Genomic DNA, 24,375 nt, shown 5'->3' on the forward strand with positions numbered 1-24,375 from the left:
CCTGGTTCGGAGGCCTGAAACTGGATGAGTTTCAGGCTGAAGTGAGGTTAGAAAGGAATGGGATTCAATGAGAGTCATTAAAAGGACACATATATATGACATTGTGGCTGGTCCTCACATTCTGTCGCACCTTAAAAGAGCTTTTTGAGGGTTAAGGCTTGGTTTTATGTTTGGGTTTAGGTCAGTGTCAGGATAAGTATTGGTCATTTAGCTGTGATGCTTACATTTGGGGTAAGGGTCTAGTAGGAGATGCATTATGTGTATGAATGTCCTCACTATGAATGCTGCATGTGTGGTTCAGGGAGAACAAGAGACGAGAGAGAGAGAGAGAGAGAGAAATGCAATGACAAGCTTGCATGGACTCACAAACAAACGCACACACACAGGCAGACACATATCTGTATCATCTCTAAAGTACTTACTGGCATACCCATTAGTGGCTCTGCTAGTGGCAGTCAATACTGCTAACCTCTGCTGCTGCAGACAAACGCATACAGGCACACAAATGACAAACCTTTCAGTCCTTTAGCTGTAATGCTCCATAATCATTGTGATTCCACCACCATGTGCTCAGATAAAGCCTTAATGTCATTGTGCATCACATACACACACACACACACAGTATGTCAAGATAACACCGTAATGGCATCTCTGTTTGGTGATAAAGTTCAAGGAGACAACAAGAGCCAAGCCTCGAATGCCCTTTCACCACATTGGAGAATAACGTGTGTGTGTGTGTGTGTGTGTGTGTGTGTGTGTGTGTGTGTGTGTGTGTGTGTACTTATATGTGTTACCTATTCAGAGTCTTTTCTGGCATAAACGCTGACCTTGTCAGGACTAGCGGTCCTCATGAAGACCCAAACTTGGCCCTAATGAGGCAGATCCTCATTTCTGAGGCATTTCTGGTTAAGTTCAGGGCTGAGGTTTGAATTGTGGTTAGGTTAAGATTGGGGATAATGTTTTGGTTAGGCTTTCAAGTGTAATGGAAGTCAATGTGAGACCTTTAAATGATACAAGCCTGTGTGTGTGTCTGCATTATGCCAGACTTTGGCTTTGTGTATACCTCATATATCTCACCATCTAAAGTTTAGCAATGTGATGCACATTTGAATTAGATTAGATCATTTTAGTGTAATTATCTTTTATGATTTTGGTATTATGCTCATACACCTACGCTCATACTCTTCCTCTGGGAAGAGAGAGCTCTCCTTCACTGCAGAAAATCCATGGACATATTTTTATTACACTTGATAAACATGCTGCCGGATCGTAATCTGCCTTTCTTTATCTTATTTTTTTGTTTGTTTGCTCATCTTTATACTGCTTAATCCATTTATGACATTTCACATTAACCCTTCAACACCGAGCGTAATGCTGACGACACGTGTGCAGAAGCGCACTTTGCATTACTGCAGTTACACGGCAGTTTGTGTGATCGCTTTCTGAAAGCTGAGAAGCTGCACATCAAAGCAAACATGTGGTTATTACAGTCATACCTGTACATAGTTTTCATTTTTTTGGCCTATTTTTATACATTGAGAGACTCAAAGAATGATGTTTAATACTGTTCAAATTTCAAATTTCACATGCAAAATGTGAAATCTGTTGTTCAACTGCTGTGTACAACTGCAGTGTTTAAATTGTTAAAATTGTATTTTAACATGCAATAAATTGGAAATAACTGCCAAATATTGGAAGTTATTCTGGAAAAATGGGTAAAACAATGGGAAACAGTCCAGATGGACATTTTGTGGTTTAGGTGTAAAATGTTAATCGTCATAAAGATCTGGAAAAAGAAGAAAGTGAGATGTCCATGTCCTTTTGATTATAAAACATGGAGAACTACATGCAGCATGTATTTAAAAAATGGTGGCTTAAAATCAAAAATCAACGGTGTGGACGACAACCTTGTTTAATCACATAATATGAAGGGATTAAATCCACCACCCGAAGTCAGAGGTTTTTTAAAAAAAAGGATAACTTGCTTGATGTCTTTGTCTCTGTAACTACTGCTCTGGCAAAACATTATTTTGCCATACTGTTATTCCTCCAAAAAACCTCTGCCATCAGGCCAAGGATGTTCTCTCGTCTGCAGTGAATCAGTCACATTCAAACCTTCACACAGGCGCTCATGCACATCCCTAACGTCCCCGATGACCGTAGATTGTGACACAGGCAGAAAAAACCCAGAAAGTCTAGCAGTTGAGGAAAAAGAGCTGGAATAAGGGCAGTGGGCTCCACTACACCTGCATGGGATCTGTATGCCGCAACACCATATTTGGTCCCCCAAAAACTAAAGGAAAGGAAAGGAAGGAGGAAGGAAAGGATTTTTACTGTCATTATGCAACGGGAACTGAACAATAAAATTGCGAGGTCAGACGGAGGGTTGGTCAGAGCCGCTGCGACTAAGCTCCGTGCCAGAAGGGACCAACCTGACCGAATGTGTACATGTTATCTCTCAAAAATCCTTTGTCACCCATCTTATTAATCCTCCCATCCCGTTTACTGCCTCTGCAGCACGTACACTGTCTCATAAATGTTGATATTTAAGCGTGGGAGCCATGCACAACTCCGAGCGTCACAATAACATTGCATGTTGACCACTGTTGAGCAACGGTTAAATCAAACACAAAATAAAAGCCTCTGAGACTTAAGTAAATGTTGTCAGTGTTTTCCTTACAAATGTAACACGGCAAACTGAAAGTGGCTAGCACTGTTGCCTCACAGCAAGGTCACCTATCAGATCCCGGTTTGTCCCGGTGTAGCATTCTTTGTCGAGTATGCATGTTCTCCATGTGTGTGCACATGGTTCTCTCTATTATAAGTCCAGCTTCCCAGGACATATAATATAATATAATATAATATAATATAATATAATATAATATAATATAATATAATATAATATAATATAATATAAGTGTCCTGCACAAATCCCTTTCTGACTGTAACTGACAGCACAAAATTGTTTCTCACAAGCATATTTATGGCTCTAGGGACCAAAATGAATGAATCAAAGGCAATTCTTTATAAATTATGGGATATTCATTCATGTACAGGGTATTAATGGGAAATTACACGCAACACAACAGCAATGGAGCAGCCTTACAACACCTGCTTTAAAGCTCCGTTAGCAGTAGAATTCAGGCCTTCTTTTTCTACTTTTCAATTCCTTTCTGTGTGGCCTGCACACGGGATTAATGTAATCCCTAATGATAACAATACATTAAACTGCTCTCTTGTTTAAAAATAACTGTGAAGTTCTGCAGACGTCAAGGTGTCACTCACCTCATTAAATAATGTAGATAAAACATCTCTCCTTTGTATTGCATTGAGCGCACAGTCTTTGTTTGCACCTGATGAGTAAAAAAACGACGATTTCACCCACGTCGCTCAACTAAATTTCCGCATGTGACCAAAGCATATGTAAGTCTTGCATTAAACATCACAGCAATTTTTGTAGTTCTGAACATTCGAAGATCAAATATTTGAGCGGCAGACCTCTTTCAAAGTCAGCACATTCTGCCAGCTACATGTGCAGCTCTAAAGTCCTCACTTCAGTATTGAAATTTATTTAAGTTTTTTCCAGTCCTGTGAAGTTTAAGACAGGTTTCACAAAATTCAATAAAAAAAAATGTTTCTGAAAGCTGAGAAGTTGCAGGTCAAATCCGACAGAATTTCACTCGCTGAAGCTGGCGAATCGGTGTCTTTGTCACCAGAGAGGAAAGAGTCGGAAAAATGCCTGTACATTGTTTCCATCAAAAACCCCAAAAAATGTTACTTTAAAATGTGTTTTATGCTGTTCAAATTACAAATAGAACACACAAAATGTGGTGTTCATGTGCAACTACAGTGTTTTTTTTTTTGTTTTTGTTTTTAAAGAAAACTTTCTCGTTTTCTTCATTTTATTTTTAACAATTGTAAATATCCGCCACATATTGACAGGTATTCTGTAAAAATTGGCAAAAGCACTTACTCACAGCCCATTTTCTGGCCCTTTTATGGTTAAAATAAGCAACAACAACAACAAAAAAAGTCCAGTTTAACATTTTGAGGCTTAGGTGTTCAAGGGTTCAGAGACAGTGTGCTATTATGTGAAATGAGAAGTTGTCAAAGAGAAAAAGAAATGAAAACAGCAAAAATGAAACAGTAGAAGAAAAGAACAATCTTGAAGCCACTGAAACAGCTCAACCACTTTTTCCTAACACAATTTCCAGCAGAGACCTGCAGCAAGACTGACATTTAAGACCCTGTTCACATCCATCCATCCATCCATCCATCCATCCATCCATCCATCCATCCAAGTACATGTCTGAATGCTCCCATCTGTCCTAAACGCTCCCCTCAGATCTGATCACAGAAACCATATTCGGAGGGGGTTTAAAGGATTCATGTGGCCACATTACGCATTTTTCGACAAATCAGCACCTATATTGTTTTATTTGTAGCCACTGACACAACAATACTGTAAGACAGTGAGACCACACCCTGGAGACAATAGACAAAACGTCATCACTCTGTATATTCTGCTCTTTGATTATCGGTAAATGAATTAATCAACTAGGTTCAAACCTCATCAGTTGGGGACAGTCCCACCACTCTGAAGTGTAAACACTGTGTCATTTGAAGTGTGTAGGTCTGATGTTCTCAGTGCAGGAAGTAGACAAGTCAAGGTGGCTCAACTGTCATGTGAAAATACCCCATGGTGATTAAAAGGTCCTCAGATGGAAATAGCATTCCTGAGTAAATCACAATGGATATGTAAATGTAAAGTGTCTGTATTCTGGTGGGATATCTTGGATATAAGGGACAGAGCTCCCATTCACCGTTGAGTTTGGTCTGCTTAACAGAAGCTCCCACACATCAACTGTGTGTCACAGAACTTACTGGCTGTATTTTCTACTACTGGACATTTCAATAAACTGGTATGTTAACCCTTCATTTCTAATGTTGCCTTGTTGAGACTTTTTGTTCTAAATAGTTAAGAATCTGTTATTGAAGATTTATTTAGTGTAGTTATATGGTGAGATTTAACACTCATACCCTCCACCTCTGAGTTGAATAGAAAAGATTGAGTATCATGTCCTGTAAACTGTTGTGTTACATTTCTGACCTCTGAATACTTCAACCCAGGTGTCTCGGCTATTCTTCTATGTTCAACAAGGGCTATACCCTTCACCTCTGAGTTGAATAGAAAAGATTGAGTATTATGTCCTGTAAACTGTTGAGTTACATTTCTGACCTCTGAATACTTCAACCTAGGCATTAGGGCTAATCTTCTATGTGGAAAAAGGAGTGGTTTTTATAATATAAACCATCCCTGAACTAGACCGATGTCAGATTTTTTGACAATAGAATTGAATTCTTAAAAGGTTTACATTTTAAATGATTGGTTAACTTTAATTCCCAACAATATTTAAAAGTAAAGTTAATTGTTGTTTAAATGGAGTCAGATTGAAGAAATATTTACTATACTTTACTTTACTTTGGAAAACCTCTTGCTAACACCGGAAAGACAGAAGACTTCTTGGGGAGAGATTGTTACTTGCTGGTAGATATTTCCTCCCCTACAATACCACCTGATCTTCATGTCATTTCTTGTTTCTAAAGGTAAAGCCCTTCTAAGGAGTGACATAAGTTTTTTGGCCCTCACAAATATGTATGTACAAGTACACACTATATACACCATATACATAATGAAGTATGTCTTCTTTGTCTTGTTTACAAGTACTTAAAGGAATACTTCACTATTTAGCATTTAGCTTTGTATTACTAAAATAGGGGTGGTGTTTTTGAAAAACTGTGCTTCCCAACTCAAGGGAAACTGTGGTTGGGAAGCACCATTTTTCAAAAATACTACCTCTATTCTAGTAGAGTATTTCTGTCTTTTAGCTGGTTTTACTGTTATTTTTAGCAAATACATTATTCAGCACGTCTTATACAGAGTATTTCCCTTCATTTCTCGTCTATGGAATATTCACCAACCTGTTTGATGGTCCTTCAAGTGAGAAATGTCAGAGGGGAAAATAAATGTCCTGAAATGAAAATGTTTTTTTTTTTAAATGTCAACACTTTGAGATCAAAATGTATGTTTCTCCCACTAATTTGCATACACAATGTGTGTGACAGTGAATACTAATTGTGTCGCAGTGAATTTTGACTCAGGGTCATTTTCTAAATACTAATACTACTTATGTTCATGTGATCAAATTAATCTGCTCATTATTTCATGCCACATCTGCTCATTGTGGTGTTGTTTTTCTTTCATTCTTTAGATAGAAATGACAGAATAGGACCGGACTGTTTATAAAGTAATTAAAACTTATTGCTGCCAAAGTAACCATACATTGTCATCATAGCAAGATCATGCACATTTTGTATTCATATGTATTATTTAATTATGGTCTGTGTTACTAGTTTGTCTATCTCTGGTCACATGATGTTCTTAAGGAAAATGTCACAACATAATGATTCACAACAATAATAACCATAACCTTTGTTTTCTGTCTTAAATGTATACAAACCATTTAAATAAACATATAAGTTAACCATTTGTACACTGGCCATGCCACCCACACACACACACACACACACACACACACACACACACACACACACACACAGTATGGATAGCTGCAACAGACCAAAAACAGTTTCAGAACGCCTGTGGGTACATTTGTACTGTGTGAGGACAATCGTGACAAAATGAGCTTATCCCTTCAGGATCTGCAAGCTTTAAATACAAAAACCTAGCGTCCTCTTCTCACTCCCACAAATCTCTCATCACCCTGTCTCACTCCCTCTGCCAGGTTCCATCATTTCACAACAGCTCTTAGTTTGCATCGACCATCAGGGCCTAATGCATCTGGACGGAAGGTGCTCTCTGTGACAAACAACCTAACAAATAATGTTGATAGAGGAAACAAAAAACAAGGTCCCACTATTCTCTCTCCTGTGTCACTCTCTCTTTGTCAAGTCCTTGTATCCATCTCTCCTTCCCCTATCCTCTTCATGTTTTTGCCAGGGAGAGAAAGAGAGAGGGAGAGAGAGAGAGAGAGAGAGGGAGAGAGAGAGGGAGAGGGAGAAAGTGGTGTGCGATCATAAATCTTATCTCCCAGTCTTTAGCATCTCCCGACACTTCATCTCTGAAACCCCTTTTCCACTTGATGTCTTCCATCCATCCGTCCATTTTCTACCGGTTTATCCTCCACATGAGGGTCTCATGGGAGCTGAAGCAAATCCCGGCTGACATAGGGTGAAGGGTGGTGTACACTCTGGACGGGTCGCCAGTCTATCGCACAACAACCATTCACTTACACAGCAATGGTCACTTTAGAGTGTCCGATTAACCTGATCCCCAATCTGCATGTGTTTGGACTGTGGGAGGAAACCGGAGAACACACCTGCCCTTGTTATGCCCGTTGAAGCTTGACTTAATTAGTTTAAATGACTTAATTTTCAACCTTTTTTGCCACTTGTTTCCGCATCTACTGTAGATCCAAACTCATAAAACATTATGATTAAAGGAAAAAAATATGTGACAAACATGCACCAAATATGAAAATTAAGTGTTGGAGGATCGTTAGAACAAATAAGAATGTGCTCTTTATACAGCATATCACGACACAATGTTTGGTTTATTTCAATCTAATCAATGTAGTAGACAGCATTTGGTCGTGTGCGCAGTCAATAGGATTCTTTCCATTATGCATGAAATTCATTTCCGACTTCATGCTATCATATATAATGTTATTTTAATGTGCTATAGTTTATTATAATACTTGCCAACTTAATTAGTTAAGAGGCCAACAACTTAACTAATTAAGTATTATAACAAGACCGTAGAATAAATATGGTGTTCAAACATTTTTCGAATGTTCACTGCTGCTGAGGTTTTTTTTGTGTGTCTTTTTTCGCTCTGTAAAAAAACAAAAAAACACTTTCGAACTGAAAGAAGTCTCTCGTGTGATCCGGGAGTGTGAAACCTTGAGATGATGTACTGTTAGAGTTCTCTGTCCAGCGCAGTAAAAACACACTGCAGAGTGTTTAATGCTTTACTTTACAAACATACGCACACGGACAGCCTAAGAAACACACACAAATACTGACGCAACCACACTCACGGGCACACGGTTACACCCCATCTATCACCGCCTCCCGGCTACGCCGACGACCAAATTAGACTGTGACTGCTCTTTCCGAGGTCACTTTTAATTAAACTGAGATGAGGACATGACACATGGGATTAAGCCCCTCCTACCACTTCAAATTATGAATTCCTAACTAATGCTAAAGTCTATTGCTGTCAGCCGTGACCTTCATATCATTTATGTTTAAGAGCAAAAGGAATTTCTCTAATTGTCTTCCTCTGCAGGGACAGGGTGAAAGCATTGCGTGTACTATAAAATAACTATTGCTGCAATTGTGAATTGAGCTCATTAGTGAACGTATGGCTGTCCCTTCATATCACTGACAAAATACACAATTGTTGTGCGAGATCGTCAGCATCGATGAGCCACAGAACATCTCGACACAAAGACCTGCGAGGGAAGCTTGAATTGCTGTTTACCGGCGTTTACCCTTTTCATTATTGACTGGAAAATGTTGGACAAAGGACTTTTGCTTACCTCAGTGATGAAAGCCTTGGCAGTGGCGGGGCTCATGAACAGCACGGCTCTGCGCAGAGTATCCCTGTATCGATGCAGCTCCTCCACGCGCATCGTTCTGAACAGACTTGTGATCATCATGTTGATGTTGGATTCCACCTTCTGCAGGGATACGTCCATTCCCTGCTGAGAGGTTCGGTCCAGGAAATCCTCAATACCGCGGATATCTGGTGAAGAAGAAGAAGAAGAGGCGATATATGAGTCTCCAGTGGGACAAAAATGCACTCGTCTGATATTATTATCCAAAAAAGACATTTCAAAGGACAGGAAAAGAGACGGCTCATTCACACAGATAGAACCGCCAGACTTTACACTGTCATCGCTTTTTTGGCTGCCTTGTTATCTTCTCTTTATGAATAGGTTCAGTAAATTTCTCATTTTGTGAGCTTTTACTGGAAACGATCCCTTGCTTATGCTGAATTTGGATAACTTGCATTATATCCTTTCTTGTATTTGGCAGAGCTCAGGCCTTTGTTGACGGCGCATAACATCTGTCAGTACCAAATGTTTTCCCTTCAAGAAAACTTGAAGACAAAAGGCATTTTGTGAACATGCCCTCTCTGACACACAAACAGAAATGAAGCAAAAAGCATCTGTGGGTGACTCATTGAATTTGGGAGGCATGTTTGAAATATTGATGTTGCCAAGAAAATATCAGTCTTTTTGTCACAGACCTGCCATTTTGTGTTTTTTAGACCACTATAAAACATAGAACTGCCATCACCGCTTTGGAGATGACACAGCGGTTCAAGTAAGCATAACCCTTAAACACCTGTGCCTCAAAATGTCCGTCTGGACTTTCTTCCTTATTTTAACCCTAAAAACGCCAGAGACAGGCGTTTTTTCCAACCTCTCTGATGACAAAGATTCTGATTCGCCGGCTCGAGTGAACTTCTTCTGTTGGAATTTGTCCGATAGCACAAACCATTGTGTAATTACGGCAATGCAAATTGTGCTTGCGACAAACGTGGCGTCAGCGATAAGGGTTTAACAAATATGGATCAATTTAGACCCACAACTACAAAGATAGACAGTTAAGCAGAACAAAAAGCATCACGTGTGACTGATCCTTGTGTTACCCGCGGCACGGACTCAACTGGCTGCACTTGATTGGCAAGATTTTGTCAGCCATAGCCAACAGGGAGAGAAATAGATCATGCATGTAATAACAAAAAAAAGATATTACAACATAAAGTAACGACACTTAGCTAAATGGAACGGCGTAAAAGTGCTGTTCTTTCTTCAAATATATACTCAAGTAAGTTTTCCAACCGTGGGAGAACAGGCTGACTAAACCACTGTGAATATCTATATCCAGAGTTACTTGGTTGTATAATTAGATGTTGGTGGCTGCCTGGACTCCTCGATACTTAATGAGCTACATTGCAGGTCAAAGTAACCCCAATTAAGGCACTTTGGTTGAGACTGCTGCTAATGACTAAGACAAAGACAATGATGATGATAATGTTGCTGTCTTGTGTGTGTGTGTAAAAAAAGAAATAAAAAAAAAAAAGAAGAAGAGAAAAGAGAAACCTCCCTAATTATGTATTTGACATGGTAAACAGATGACACTGCGTCATTTCCAGTGTCATGGCAAAGCAATTAAGTGGATTGATTAGACGTGTTATGGGCCAGAGGATTGAGGCAATGGTGTGACTGCATCAGTGGCAAAAATCCTGAGGTTTAACAGCATGTTAAGAGAGGACAGACACCACGCAATGGCATTGAATGATTAAGAAATTCATTTAGAAAGGAGGTGAAAATGCAACCGGGCGCACGCACGCACGCACGCACACTTGACACTGATAGTAACACTATCAGACAGACTGTGACTTGAGAAGGTGAAGCAAGGGCGTTATTGGGAGATACTTCAGATACTGTAAATGTCACAGAAAACTCGTTCTCCCCTGATGAGATTAAGAGGACATGTTGTCAGTCTTAATTGGAGAAACAATGCAATGTGGTGAGGATGAACATTAAAGCAAAGTGCTTTGTTCTTTTACCTTTATTTCCCTTCTATATAGAGGCATACACAGAATAAACACAGAGTTTGTTTATAGGCTTGCGTTGTCTTGTTGTGTTAGCCCACCATACTTTTGTGCTCATTTCTGTCATGGTTCACGGACCTACGCTCATAATTTGACTGGCGATTGTGATGCCGCTGCACACCTTTGTCCACCTGTGCTCGTGTGTGACGATGAGAATGGCAGATAAGAGGCAGAAGATCTGTCCAGGAGCACAGAGGTAGTAACAAGCCACGATAATGCAATTGGTGTTATTATACTACAAATAACAATTGGAACGCACACACATTTTATACTCTCTGATTTATATACTTTACTGTGAAGAATGCTGTCCATGTAAATCAGCTGCATCACAGGCCCCTGTGAGTGTGCAAACTCTGAGCTTTATCCAACATCTCTCAGTAGAGTTCTGGACGTAACTCGACTTGTGAAACACGTTTCTTTGCGCCGCTATTGTGGAAGGAAAAAACAGTGCAGGAGTTCACTGCACTTCAAGTGTGAGCAATACGTGGCTGTTCCACTTACTGACGAGCCTTCTATCATCCTACTCTGCTGAACTCTCGCACATCAGGATAAAAGAATGTAAAATAAAACAAGACATTCAAGCGTATTCGTGTTGGGTTGTTTTCTGAAAGGTGATCACGACACACAAGCGGAATCGGTTGCCTGTGGGTTCTCATTGCTCTGCCCTCTATGCCTGCTTTGAGTGCATTTATATGGCGGTGGACCGACGCGGCCGTCTCCCGGGATCTTTAGTGAGCCGATAAAACGCTCTCCCATTTTCGCTTGTCGCCGACCTGTTTTTGGTATCCCAGGGCACAACAGCCTAGCATCTTCACTTTTCAAGAATACAGCCAGCAAATGGCTGTATTACCTGCTGCTGGTTACATTATGTTTATGCACTGAACAGTGCAGCTTCCTGCCAAAATGGTGTTGTTTTGGTCCCTAATGTTGCATGGTTGGTTTGCGTGACATCAGCGACCAGAGCTCTGTGCTTGATTTCCCGCATTGTTCGCCTCTTTCTTACCTTGTACCTTTTAATCCACCTTTCAGTGTTTCTCTCTGCTTGCCTTGGTGACTGACTGGAGGGTCAGTCGGGCTTTATTTGCCATTATCAATCCTTTCTCTACCCCAGCTCATAGTACAGGTTGTGTGTCCAATGCGTTCACCTCGCTCCTCGCTGTGTGAGCACGTTAAAAAAAAAAAAAACAACTGCCTCGGTCTGTACAGCTCACTCAAACTGCTATGAGGGAGTTCTGAAATTCAGATCAAGCTGCAAACGGCATTGTAAGCCATAGCAATCTGAGCTCCCATTTTGAAGCCTCCAGACTCACAATTCAGGGAGAAAGCCGAGAGACTAAATCCATTTTTTATTAGTGGCCTATGATCAAGATATGCAAATGAATCGGTGACATTTAGGACGAGGATTATGACATAACACTCCTGTCAGAAGGTGTGAAAATGAAGTATAATTTACACATAAAGAAATAAAAAAATCAGGGCATCCTTTTGCACTGTCGTCAGAGACATGAAAGAAATATGGAAATTTGTGGCAGAGTGTGAGTCTCTGATTTTCAAATATGGACACACCGTTATTCAGTTTAACAGGTTAATTAACACCCACATCCCCTCCATCAAAGCTGAGATGAGTCCCCCCCCCCCTCCCCCGCTGTTCAAAGGACATGGCTGGAGCATGTTGTCCCCACTCCTGAGCTGATCGTTGAATGTCAGCCGCTCTCCATCATGAAGCTTCGGGACACTGAAGTGGATAAAAAGACGGCTAAATTGCCACCGAGCTCGCCCGGCTCTGCAACCATCTGTTTAAGAAGCATTCCCCTGGGAGACAGTGTTGGTCCATTAACACGATGATCACCCATCACCTCAACGGCTCCCCAAGCACTGTCAACTAACTCCAGCATTTCTCTGAGTCTCTGATGCAAAGGCACAGTATCCCTGCAGTCCCAGGCCTCGTCATCCTCATTTAATATAGATGAGTGTAGTGCCGCTGCTGCCGCCGTGTTATTCCCCTTCAACTAAGTGGTTTTTGCAATATTTTTTAAACATTAACTATCTATATGACCTGGAGTCACTTCTGGTTTTGTACACTGCATCGACTGAAACTTATTTCAACCTGTTTGAGCCATTAAACAAGACACTGTGCTTTCTTACACTGCATCCATGCCCCACTGACGACTGCTTTGCTGCAATTGTGTTACTGCTGCATTTCATCATAGAGAATTAATGGTAGTTGACACAACTGAGCTCCATCCAAACCCCCACTGGGGATGAGAGGACTGATTGCCTTCTTAGAATACCTTCGCTCACCTTGCAATATGGCATTATTGCTTTTCAAATGTTATACAACTAAATATGACATTTTCTAAAAGGGAAAAAAAGAAAGAATCATTTCCATAATTCCTTATAAAACTTTGTTTTGATTGGAAAGGTCTCTTTGAGTACTTTCCCCATTCGTCAGGCTTTGCTTCTTTCCCCTCTATCCCATCTATCCTCCAAGTCCCTGGCTCAAAGTGAAAGCGAGAGTTAATGTAGTGTAGCAGCCAATAGAACACAGGGATTTCACCTGCATGTACCAGTTACTTCTCCCACTCCGACTTGCCATCCCCTCATCCTTCACTCTCCCCTTGGCTATCCATCTGAAACCTTCCCCAGTTTTCTATCTATATCATCAGGATAATCTCATTTGGAGAGTGCATTGGAGAGGTATTCTTCGTGCCACGCATGAGGTCAAAAGGTGCAATTTCCACACTGGAGACTTGTTTTTACACTCAGTCACTCAGTGTTTTTTTTTTTCTCTCTTTTAACCTGAACATGATATTTCTCTTACCATAACCAAGTAGCTTTTTTAAACTTTTGCCAATTATCTTTTCTTAGCTCATATCCATTGTTTCCATCAGTTTGTCAGTTAAATGATTGTGTTTTTCAATAAAAAAAATGTGTGTTACAACCTAGCATAGGTTATTTTTCTCATGTTATCTCCACCCTATTCTGCTGTTATTCCAACATCCTTATGTGTGCTTTGTCTTTCCACTCTGTCTTTACCTCTGGCTATCCTTAACCCTGCTCCAGGCGTTTTGCCGTTGCATGGCTCAAAGGCAGTGGTTTTTGAAATATGGAGTGAGACTGAAAATGGAAACCATGCCAGTTCCCTGTAAGTCTCGTCCTAAAGCATTGATAGAGTAGGTGAATTGTGCCTGGAAATGTTCAACTGGATCTGAACCTATGGGAAGTTTAGCTCCACATAGGATATAAAATGCTCTAGGCCCTAAAGCATCAGTATCCCTCTTGCAGCTGCCTATTTTTCTTTTTTTTTCCTTTTAGATCATTTATTCCATTAGATCTGAGAGGCTCTCTCTGTCCACCTTTATTCTTTCCTGTTACTGTTTTTTCCACAAAGCCCCCAGGCTTTGGATTTTTTAAGTCCCCACGGAGAGTTTAACAAACGCATAAAAAAAACACACACATTTTATAAAAAAAAAAACTTGGCACTTTTTATGTGTGCAGCACCTTTCCATCTTCCCTTTATGGTACAATAATGTAACCAGTAACCTTGTATATTTACGACAATGTTAATTCTTTTAGCATAGCAGCCGTGGTCACGATCATGTCTTATCCGCTGCCCATGCATTTCAGCGATACTGCCTGTTATGCAGCATTTGCCGGCTGGTGACTTTCATTTGGGTGTACGTGTTTCACCGCAATGTTGAATTGAGTGCAAAGAAATGCATCCTACTTTCATGCAGAACACCAGGGAACTGCCGAGCAAGATTTTTAGCAGAGCGCGGCGATGCACGGCTCAACATTCTGAGGGGGAGACTCCAGTTAGAGGAGAGAGAAAATTACAGTGACCAGAACTGCACGCCCAAGCAGAATTCATGGGGATTGATTAAATTGATGTTGATTGTTGCCACCGTGACAATTCGGCATCCTAGAGGGACTGATTTGTCAGTTTAAATGTATTGGCTGCATTCGTGTTTGCTTGTCACCTCCTCCTCAGTCTCAAAAAGAAAAATTGAGCTGTGGCTTTCTGTCTGCAGAGCTACGAGATCCACCACTCCACAGAGTGATGCGCGACATAATGAAGCCATGTCTATATACATATGTATATGTCTCCGATATTTGGTGTTTGGTTCATACCTGCCTCCATTTCTCTTAATCGGCTTTTATCACCTTCTTTCCTGTGTCTCTGTCGACATAGCTTTTCAATTCTTTTCACCATCTCCTCCTCCTCCTCCTCCACCCACGGTCTTCCCCCACGATGCAGCTCCACTACCGTTAAAAATACAAACGTCTGTCCATCTACTCACTGATCTCTCATCATTCCTTGTTCTCTCGCCTTTGTCTCTACAAAACAACATTTCTGGTCAGTTTTGTCACACTCTCCACTCTCGCTCGCCTTCTTCATCCTCTCACTGAATTGTGCCACTGAACTGAGGTGTAATTCAACTGTAGCAGCCCATCACTAACCCGTTAGGTCGAAACATCCAGGGGAAGCTGATGAATTTGCAGAGGTTTGACTCATTCATCCTCTTTACTTTTTCCTCTTCACGCTGCCAACACAAGTCATCTGTGCTATTTGCGTCACTAGTTCTCCAAGTCATGTCCTCCCACAAGGGACTGTGTCGTAATAATGTCTCTGCCTAGAATCTTAAAAGGAATATATCAACAAAAAAAACAACGCTAATAATGGGGAAAAAAAACACTTAAACAACTAAATGTGCACATTGATTAAACAAAAAGTATTAAGGGTATATGTCTTTTACAGAGGAAACTGTGATGGTGTGAACCATCATGGATTTTCTAACCCATTTCAGTCAGTTTCAGAGTATTTCAAACAAAAAATCCACAGTAGTTTATCTACCACAAGTCCCTGTTCCTCCTTCCTCTTGATGTGTTTCTTTAAGAACCTCAAAGAGAGATGAAATTGACAACCAGATTTTACCAACTACATCATGAATCTTCTCATAGAGCTGGACCCTGTGCTGTATTTAGAGACTACTTTAATAATATAATAATAATAATATTATAATCCACAGTCCAAAGACATCCAGAGGTAGTCATAGGTTTTTTGGAGACTCTACGTCCAACCTACTCAAATGGTGGCCCGTGGGCCACATGTGGCTCAAAAGCAACCTGTTAGTGGCCCCGCCAGAAACACTGAGATATCACTAAAAACGCTTGTCACTTACATAAATTCCTGCAGTAGCATTGAGCATACACAAAGCAATAAGTGTGGCCTTTGACAGTTTTGATAGCGCTGTTATTTATTTTGTATTCTGTTAAATGCACTTTGAACAGTTCATTGGTCATATCATGTGACATAGTTATCTTATTTCAAAGAGAAACAAATGCGGTTGCTAATGTTGTGCACCCTTTTGATTTTATGCCCTTTGAGTTACATCAAATATGATCAACACATTTCTTTTTTAATTTAAAAAAGATACAGCTAATACTGTGTACTTGTCGGTGTGCAGACAGGTATGACCAAAATATTGTGCCTCAGATTCTTTTTTTTCAATTTTTTTTAATGCATTTGCTTTTTGATAAATTTTGATAGATATATTCGTGCTGGTTTAAAATGTTCACCTTCTTATGGGCTGCGGAAAACGTGTGGCCCAGCTAAAAGTCTCGGTTTGAAAATGCGTCCCAAATGAGTTGGTCATTGAATAACCCTGCTCTACACTGACTACAGGTGTGAATGTAGATTGTTGTCTGTATGCACGTTGGCTCTGTGATGGATTGGCAACCCTCCCCTCTCACGCTACGTCAGCAGGGAAATGGTTCGAGCTCCACTTTGACACTCAAATGATAAGCAGCTGACAATGAACGGATGGATGCACACTTTGACTTTTTCCACGGTGTTTGTAAAATAAATTGAAAAATAAACCTTCTCACTCACAACTGGACAAATTAAGTATGAACAGTATGAATCATCTGTCAGCTCTGTGCAAGGTGTGAGAGATGTGTTTAAAACATCCATTACAAACTGATCCCACCCACCCAACATTTTAAGCACATGGCACGGAGCCAAGACACTGCAGCATTTATGGTCTGCATTATGACATACTTAACTTACCATGAGTGACATACCCTTTCATGGGAGACACAGATCTAACTGATTTCATATTTATCCTTCGGTAAACATCCTATGTACACCTAAGGACCGGGAATGGGAAACAGGCATATTAACTGACATTTCATACAGTTGCCACTTTAACCACCATATTCAAAATGTCAAGCGACGTCTCTGTGAGCTCAGCTGCTACATTCCATTAAGATCAACTTAACTGACTTGTATTTTAAATCCCTGATCTGAAGACACACAACCGCTCCTGCAGCAGAGCCGACAACTTCTTGTACAATACCTTGCCATTACGTGTACAACTTTGACTTCTAATGCCATGTTGACATTTAAAGCCTCTTATCGCTTTCGTTCACTTCCACATTAAGAAGCCATGCATCTCTAATGAAAAAGACTGGCGTCCTACAACGCTCCACACCTATGAAGAGGCTCTTTACTTCAGCGATAAAAGAAATGATATTGCGTCTTAGTGTCTCGTTGACATTGGCGTTAACAGCAAAACAAAACCTATCTTAATGCCAAGAGAGTTATTACCACTAAGTGGTACTTCTAACATTTGCTCAACAACAGCATCATGTCAATCATGATTTTTTTTAATATACTCAAAATATATAAAAGCACCACTTCTCTTTTTGCTTAAAGAGCATGACCGTCGGGCCTTGGACTGGTCAAATTGAAAGGTCACACAAATGTCAGTCTAAATCAGGTATTGCAGCTCAAGACGACAAACCAAACTGAAAACAAGCAACAACAACAACAAAAAAAAAGTATGGCACAGGCCATGGAGAGATATATGATCAGAGAGAGAGTAAGGTAACAGAGAGAAAGCATGTGTTCTCAGTGTCTGGGACGCACCAGTAGAGCTGAAAATAGGGATTGGAACAGTTGCACCATGGCTTAATTTGAGAGGACACACTCGGCTGTCTGTTCTCTGAAGAACTCTCCTTGTAAAGAGTTGACGTCTTTTGGGAGCATTGCTATCATCTTAAAAGGCAATCTCTCTCTCTCTCTCTCTCTTCCTCTTTTACACACTAGCATCCCCCTTCTCTCCTTGAACAGGGGTGAGGCCATTAGGGAACAATAGTGATATCTTTAAAGAGCCTTCTGTGGCTGAGAGAACAGCTTTGCCAAAAGAATCCATGTGCGGAAACAGTGGTCACAGAGGGGATAGAGGGATTTTGTGTGTGTGTCAAACAGTATGTGCATGTGGGGTGTAACGCGAGAGGAGAGTGCCCGACACTTAAGGACAAATTCTGAATTCATACCAGTCGATTGAAGATTGTCAGTCCAAGACAAACCCTGTGGTCTTCAGTCTCAGTTTGGGTTAGGTTAAAGTTAAGATTAAAAAAAACATGTTCTTGATAGCTGTAATGCAACCTTAAGAAGTCTGAAGCATAAATTAAGACTACTTTGTTGCCCTGGCCATGAAGTGTAATTCAACACAACTGAGCCTGTGTTAGGGACAAGTACTTTTTGTGTAATAGACAACACTGTGTGCGACTGCCGTTTTGGCCCATTTCAACTCTCCTCTGCCAGATATTGTGCAGACTAAATGAAAATTCTCTCCCCAAATGTTGCTCAGCATTGATTTGATTATAGTATTTACTGCACTGACGTGTGCTGTGTGGGACTACCTCTCCCAGAAGGGCCACATTAGCCAGTGTTCAATGTTCATCCAATATAAACGGCGTGGTATAGAGCTCACTACTTAGTGCATTCCTGTGACATATTCAATACAGTGATAAAAAGCCATAATGCCTTGGAAGATTGAGTCCGGGCCTGCAGGATGCATCTGGAAACAACCCCACTGCAGAGATCTCTTTGGAGATCAATGCATACAACACATTCATTGTGTTAATTGACCACAATGAGTGAAATGGAACGCCATTACAGTGATATGAGGTAATTCAACACGGAATTACCCAAGGCAGAATACTATTACGCTGCTGTCTATTTGCTTAAACTCTTGGATGAGTTATATTTATGTGCACCCAGCAACGGACAACGTCTGAGATAGTGGGTTGTTTTTTTCCGTTTTTAATTTACAATGTACCTGTTTTGTCATCTCACATTGGGGTGTACGCCAGAAATACAACACGCCTTTAAAGTTTCAACTCATTACTGGCAGTGCTCTGGCACTGTTCTCTTGAACTCTATGAGAACTCTAAATGAGAGTTTACCAGTGAAACTTTAGAGAATGTCAATGTATGAATGTGAAGTATAGACCACACCAGACTCAAAGTATGTGACAACAGATGGGTTTAGTATAGAATGTGGTACTTTAAGAGGTAGCACATTCCTTTTAAATCAAGTGTTGCCTAATGTTGGTACTCAAAAGGTGCATTTCTTTGAAGAGAGTGTAACTCCATGTGACACAAAGAACAAACTCAGCCCCTGACAGTTGTTCTGTTTCTGTATCCACTCGTATGCAGCAGCCTTTTACTCTGGTGGGTCTAAATTAATGTGGTCAGTGTTTCAGGTGAGATTAGAGTTATTTTCCACAACTTTAAATACCTTTTTTTACAGAGAGACTACAGTACCAAAAAAACAGGTACGGTTTGGTACTGGTACCAAATTCAAGGTGAACTGCACCAAACTCAAATTCAAATGTGAAAGGTACCCAACCCTACACAAGGTACAGTGATTTCAAGATGTTGCAAATGGAAGAAATAAATGGTAGAGGACACAAAAAAACATACCCGCACATTAAAAATACACGGCAAAACAATATTTCAGTAGAATGAAGCTATAAGAGCATGAGAGCCTACAGAACCAGGCTTGCACTAAATAAAAACGACAGCATTTTTCTCTTGTAATATTGGAGTTAATGGACTGGAAAGAGAGAGAGGGCGAGGAGACCAGAGTGAGACACACAGCAGAGGAAAAGGTAGAATCACACTCGCACATGCACAGGCAGACTAATGTGCCGCCTGCATATGCATGTGTGCGTCTGTTTGCCCTTCATATGAATGACTATGCATGCCCATGTCTTTCCCAGAAACCGAGAGTGAGAAAGAATAAGGTTCTTGATTTAACGATCACTCCCGTCCTACCATGTTCACGACACTGGTGCCACATAAAGTCCACATTTGAATGAACACTGACATTGATAAGAAAGTATTTCCTTACCAAAATCTGAATCATAGAAGAGGACAAACTTCTGCCAGCTGTACTCAGACACCACTTGCATGATGACCTCATTGAGATAGACAGGTGGGCGGACCATTAGGGTGTAGTCATCTGTTCCAGTGATGCGGCTGGTGGGCGGGCAGGCAGAGCGGGGCGTTCCCGCTGGGGAGCGCTGGATAAAGAGGTGGGGGATGTGCATGGCATCGGCCAGAGTCTGAAGGCTGCCCGCTGACATGCAGCCAATTGAACTGACCAGGGCCAGGATACCGCGGTTCATCAGCTCACAAGCTGGAGAGGGGAGAGGAGGAGGCAACAGGGGAGCAAGAAGGAAAAGGGGAGAAGAAACACAGAGGGATACATTTGATTGTTATGACGTATTCATGTCAAGGAGGCAAAACATGTAAGCAATACCATATTTGAATCAGGGTAATTACCGAAAGTGCAACAGGGTAAATTATTCTTATTCCTTATTAGAGGTCACCACATTGTAGCACCAACAAATACTATTAGTTTGTTTTTATAGTTATTTTGAGAAACAAAGCTGCACTGAGAGGAATAAAAGTGTAAACATAGACACCCACCGTATATTCTGTAGGTAAAGGTAAATGGTGAAGAAATATGGCAGAGCGGGAACACGGTGTACCACAAAACTACAACTGTCGCACAAAAGGAGACATTGACAGGCACAGGATCGACACAACATGAATGCCAGAATTTCTTAAACACTTTCTGCCGACCTTTTCATTTATTCCTTCTATTCAATATCACATTTTAGTCCAAAGAGCAAAATAACGGATGTTTCTGCTTTCATCTCATTTCAGATTTCCATCAAACTCCATTTCCAATTCACCATGGTGACAAAAGTGATTATATTGTGACTGCAAATACTATCTAGCGGTATAATCGAAGTTAAATCAACTCTGACCATCAGGCCACTTCCAGAACCGTTACACATTATAAAGCAGTATTTTATAGAATGTTGTTCAAGTAGACATGCATAAAAAAAACACGTTGCAGTATTTATACTGATGTTGCAGTATAAATACATGTAAAATGACCTACATAATTCTCTACTTTTCGACTTTATTGTACCTCTGGTACCCGAATGCTGCTTAGCTCTCAGACACGAGCTGTTCTAATTTCACCCCTTTTTCCTCTTTTCCACCTCTCATCCTTCAGGCCTGTAGTGGTGTCAAAAACACCTCTACCTCCTACCCTCTCCGCCATTGCCCTGTTATTTCCCCTCTTGTCCAAAACAACCACCCTGAGTGCTTACCTTTCAGCGGCAATCATTTCAGAGCCACTTTCTTGCAGTGATGTTCATTTCCGTCGCCTAACAGCGCCACAGAATGTTGTGCACTGGCCTCACCTTCGACTCATTTACTTCTCCACCAACGATATAACATCCACTCATCAGCACTTTTCCCATTCCACCCACCCACATCTTTAGTCACCAGACGCCTTCTCCCTCTTCTCTTGTTTACCCTCATGGCAACACAAACATCCGTCTATATTCGATCTTTCCCTTACTCAAGCTATTTTTTGATTGTATCCCCTTTATTAAAGTAACGCGTGTAGGACTTGTGTAGGACTTCCTATCAGGGTCCCCCTACAGTTGGGAAACGGGATTGTCTGTTGCGTCAACTTGTGTATTAATTGACAAACATGATAACATTGTTCTATTTTTAGAGATATCAGAAATGTATGTCAAAACGTGTAGCTTACATTCAATCTGTGCACCGTGTTTGATTGCTATAACAAAGTTAGCAGCCCGGGCTTTTGGTTGAATCTTTTAACATCTTGTAACATGTTTAGTTTTTATAGAAAATTACATGTAATATCAATAAGCGTATCGATAAGTATCGGTACCGTTAAGCAGTATCGGAATCGGTATCTATAAAATATGATTTACATCCTTTTGCTCACTATGCTTAGTAGTCCAACAGTAAGTGTTTGAGGTCTTTGTTTCCCAGCACAGAAAAACCCTGTTACACCAAAACTGGTGAAACAAAACACTTCAAAGACACAAACACAGAACAGAACAAAGTCAAATGCCATTGCACACACACACACACACACACACACACACACACACACAAGCCTTTCCTTTTCATTTTCGCAATAGCTGAAAGGTTATTTCAGGCTATTGTAAAGCAGCTCCATTCTCACAACTCATTGTTGAAGTCCATATTTGAGGAATTAATTAAAGTGCAATAATATATGATTAAACCTTTCCCGGTGTCAGCACTCAGCTTAGTTATGGTTATTATTCTTAAACCAATGAGCCCGGGGGGGCCTGTTGCATTAAACTGGGATCAGGGATTAAGCCGGGATATGTCAGCTATCCTGGCTGAACTTAGCCTCGAATCGATGCACAGTCACCAGTTAACTCTTTAAATTGTAAATATTATGATGATTAAGTGAGTCAGTGAGGCGCTGATTTGCAAAAACAAATGAGTGTTTTTCTTTTTTCATTTTCATTTTTAGGTCACCTTGGATTTGTTACATGAAGTTCTAATGTAGTCAAAGGCACCAATCCCAGTTTACAGTTTAAATAAGAATAGAACAGTATAAAAACTGTTATTTGGCTCAAATGAGCCCTGTGAGTATTAATATTGGGCTACTTAAGTATACAGTCGGTTTCTCTGATCTCAGTAAAAGTGGCCGTATCGCCTTTTTTACACATCAAGTGTTTCACCTCTTCATAAATTCCAATTATAAGCTGTGGCTCGCCGGCGACGTACATCCTCTCCATTTCTGCATCAGTAAATCTGTGACTGACCTCAGGGTCTACTTCAAAGAGCTGTGAATGGACATTTACCAGGATAAGTTACATCGTCTCATCCTGGTTTGACGTTCGTGTGACGGGCTAAGACAGGATGAACTCGGTAACATAGGTTAAGGCGTACTTTCTCTGATATCCTGGATTTCTTGATCCTACTTTTGCACAACAGCCCCCAGGTTTCATCTTCTGTGTCTACCACCCTAATATTTAAGCACATGTGTGCGTGTAGATTGATGTATGCATATATTTCGTGTGAATGTGTGTTTGTGAGCCTGAATTTCTCTGAAAATTTGAATCTGAATAATCCAGCCATGTATCATAAACTACAAGTTCCAGATTGCTCTTGTCTAGCTTTTGCACATTGGCTTAGCATCATCGGGACTTTGACTAATGCAAGGCTTTGGTAATACTTTACTTATTCAGGCACTTTGGAGAATTAGGGCCCTCATCCCCTCTACATCACACACTCTGGCGTCTGCAGTGGATTTCTGAGGACTAAACTCATTAATACCCTGCTAATGACATGAGAGGGGTCCGTTGTGGTAACCCTGTCTAATTTTACATCACATTTGAAAACAATAAGATACATTTGGTGTGCGTGTCACTTTGAAAAAGGTTCAGCAGTTAATGAACAATTCTTAAGTCGTGTCTCGGTGACTCAGGACGAGCTGAATGCAAACATTGATGGATAATGTTTAAAAGAGTAACACGCTGTGGACAATGATTGCGCTTTGATTTTCAGACACAGACAGCAACAGAGAGAGAGGGAGACGTGCAAAGGAGTGCAACCAAATACAAAATGTAGGCCTGTGGAATCTTGCACCGATCATCGTGAACCATAACCGCCCACTACACTCCGCTCACACACCACCATCACCGTCATGGCCAGCCCACACAAAAAGAACACGCAGAGCTCTTCTGTACATGAGCCGGAAAGTGACGCATGATAAATCATCCCGGGATCAATCTCAGTAAAGCAGCTAAGACCTGTCAAGCAGTCATGCAGAGTTGTTTATGTGAGTGATGTACATGTCAGTCTTAAACGGAGCCATGTGCACATCCAAGAGTTCACACTGTCAGCCGCAGGGATTAACGCTGGCGGGATTCGGCTAATTCATCACTGTGTACATGCATTTATTCATACGGGAACCTGTGTGGGATACATGTCTTCATCAGACTTCATTCATGATTTATGTTTTCCAAATTTGAAAGCTTGATCCATGAGATTTTTTCCCATGCAGCCCATATATTTTTGATGCATGTTCTGTGCGTACTAAAACTGTGTTGCCCGCGACAAAGAATGTTATCGAGCGCTCTCTCTCTCTCTGCAGCTTCTCGACGTGTTGGAATAAATGGACTGTGAGACGTTAACCTGCACCTAGGTGTAACCGATTCTTCTTTCTGTCTGCAGTCTTTCCCGAGCAGCTCTCTCCTCCCACCACCACCAAATCCACAATATCTCTACACACACATTTTGATCACTTTGATACAGAGTTGTCCAGTTTCTACGGCCCAGTGACCGCGGACGGAAAACGAGAGCAAAGAGAGAGGTTTGGCGAGCCAGTTAATCGATATTTGAAGAAAACCAAACAGTGTCTCTACGTCTGTAGCCATATAACATCTCCTGTGTGAGTTAGAAACAAAACACTTTTACGCCACTTCAAATTGAGTAAA

The 24,375-nt window shown here is 40.8% G+C and overlaps 1 protein-coding gene across 3 annotated transcripts in view; it reads right to left on the bottom strand.

The window, feature by feature from the left end:
• The window catches only part of grid2 (glutamate receptor, ionotropic, delta 2), a 375,714-nt gene that overhangs the window by 152,631 nt on the left and 198,708 nt on the right, over positions 1 to 24,375 (bottom strand). For all 3 annotated transcript variants that reach the window (XM_044026431.1, XM_044026432.1, XM_044026433.1), the window contains exons 3-4: positions 19,917 to 20,204; positions 8,625 to 8,830 (exon numbers count right to left, since the gene is read on the bottom strand). In XM_044026431.1, the coding sequence (XP_043882366.1) occupies positions 8,625 to 8,830; positions 19,917 to 20,204 (494 nt within the window). The remainder of the gene's footprint in view (positions 1 to 8,624; positions 8,831 to 19,916; positions 20,205 to 24,375) is intronic.

This window comes from Solea senegalensis, linkage group LG5, assembly GCF_019176455.1.
Source record: "Solea senegalensis isolate Sse05_10M linkage group LG5, IFAPA_SoseM_1, whole genome shotgun sequence".
In the NCBI taxonomy this organism is placed as follows: domain Eukaryota; kingdom Metazoa; phylum Chordata; class Actinopteri; order Pleuronectiformes; family Soleidae; genus Solea; species Solea senegalensis.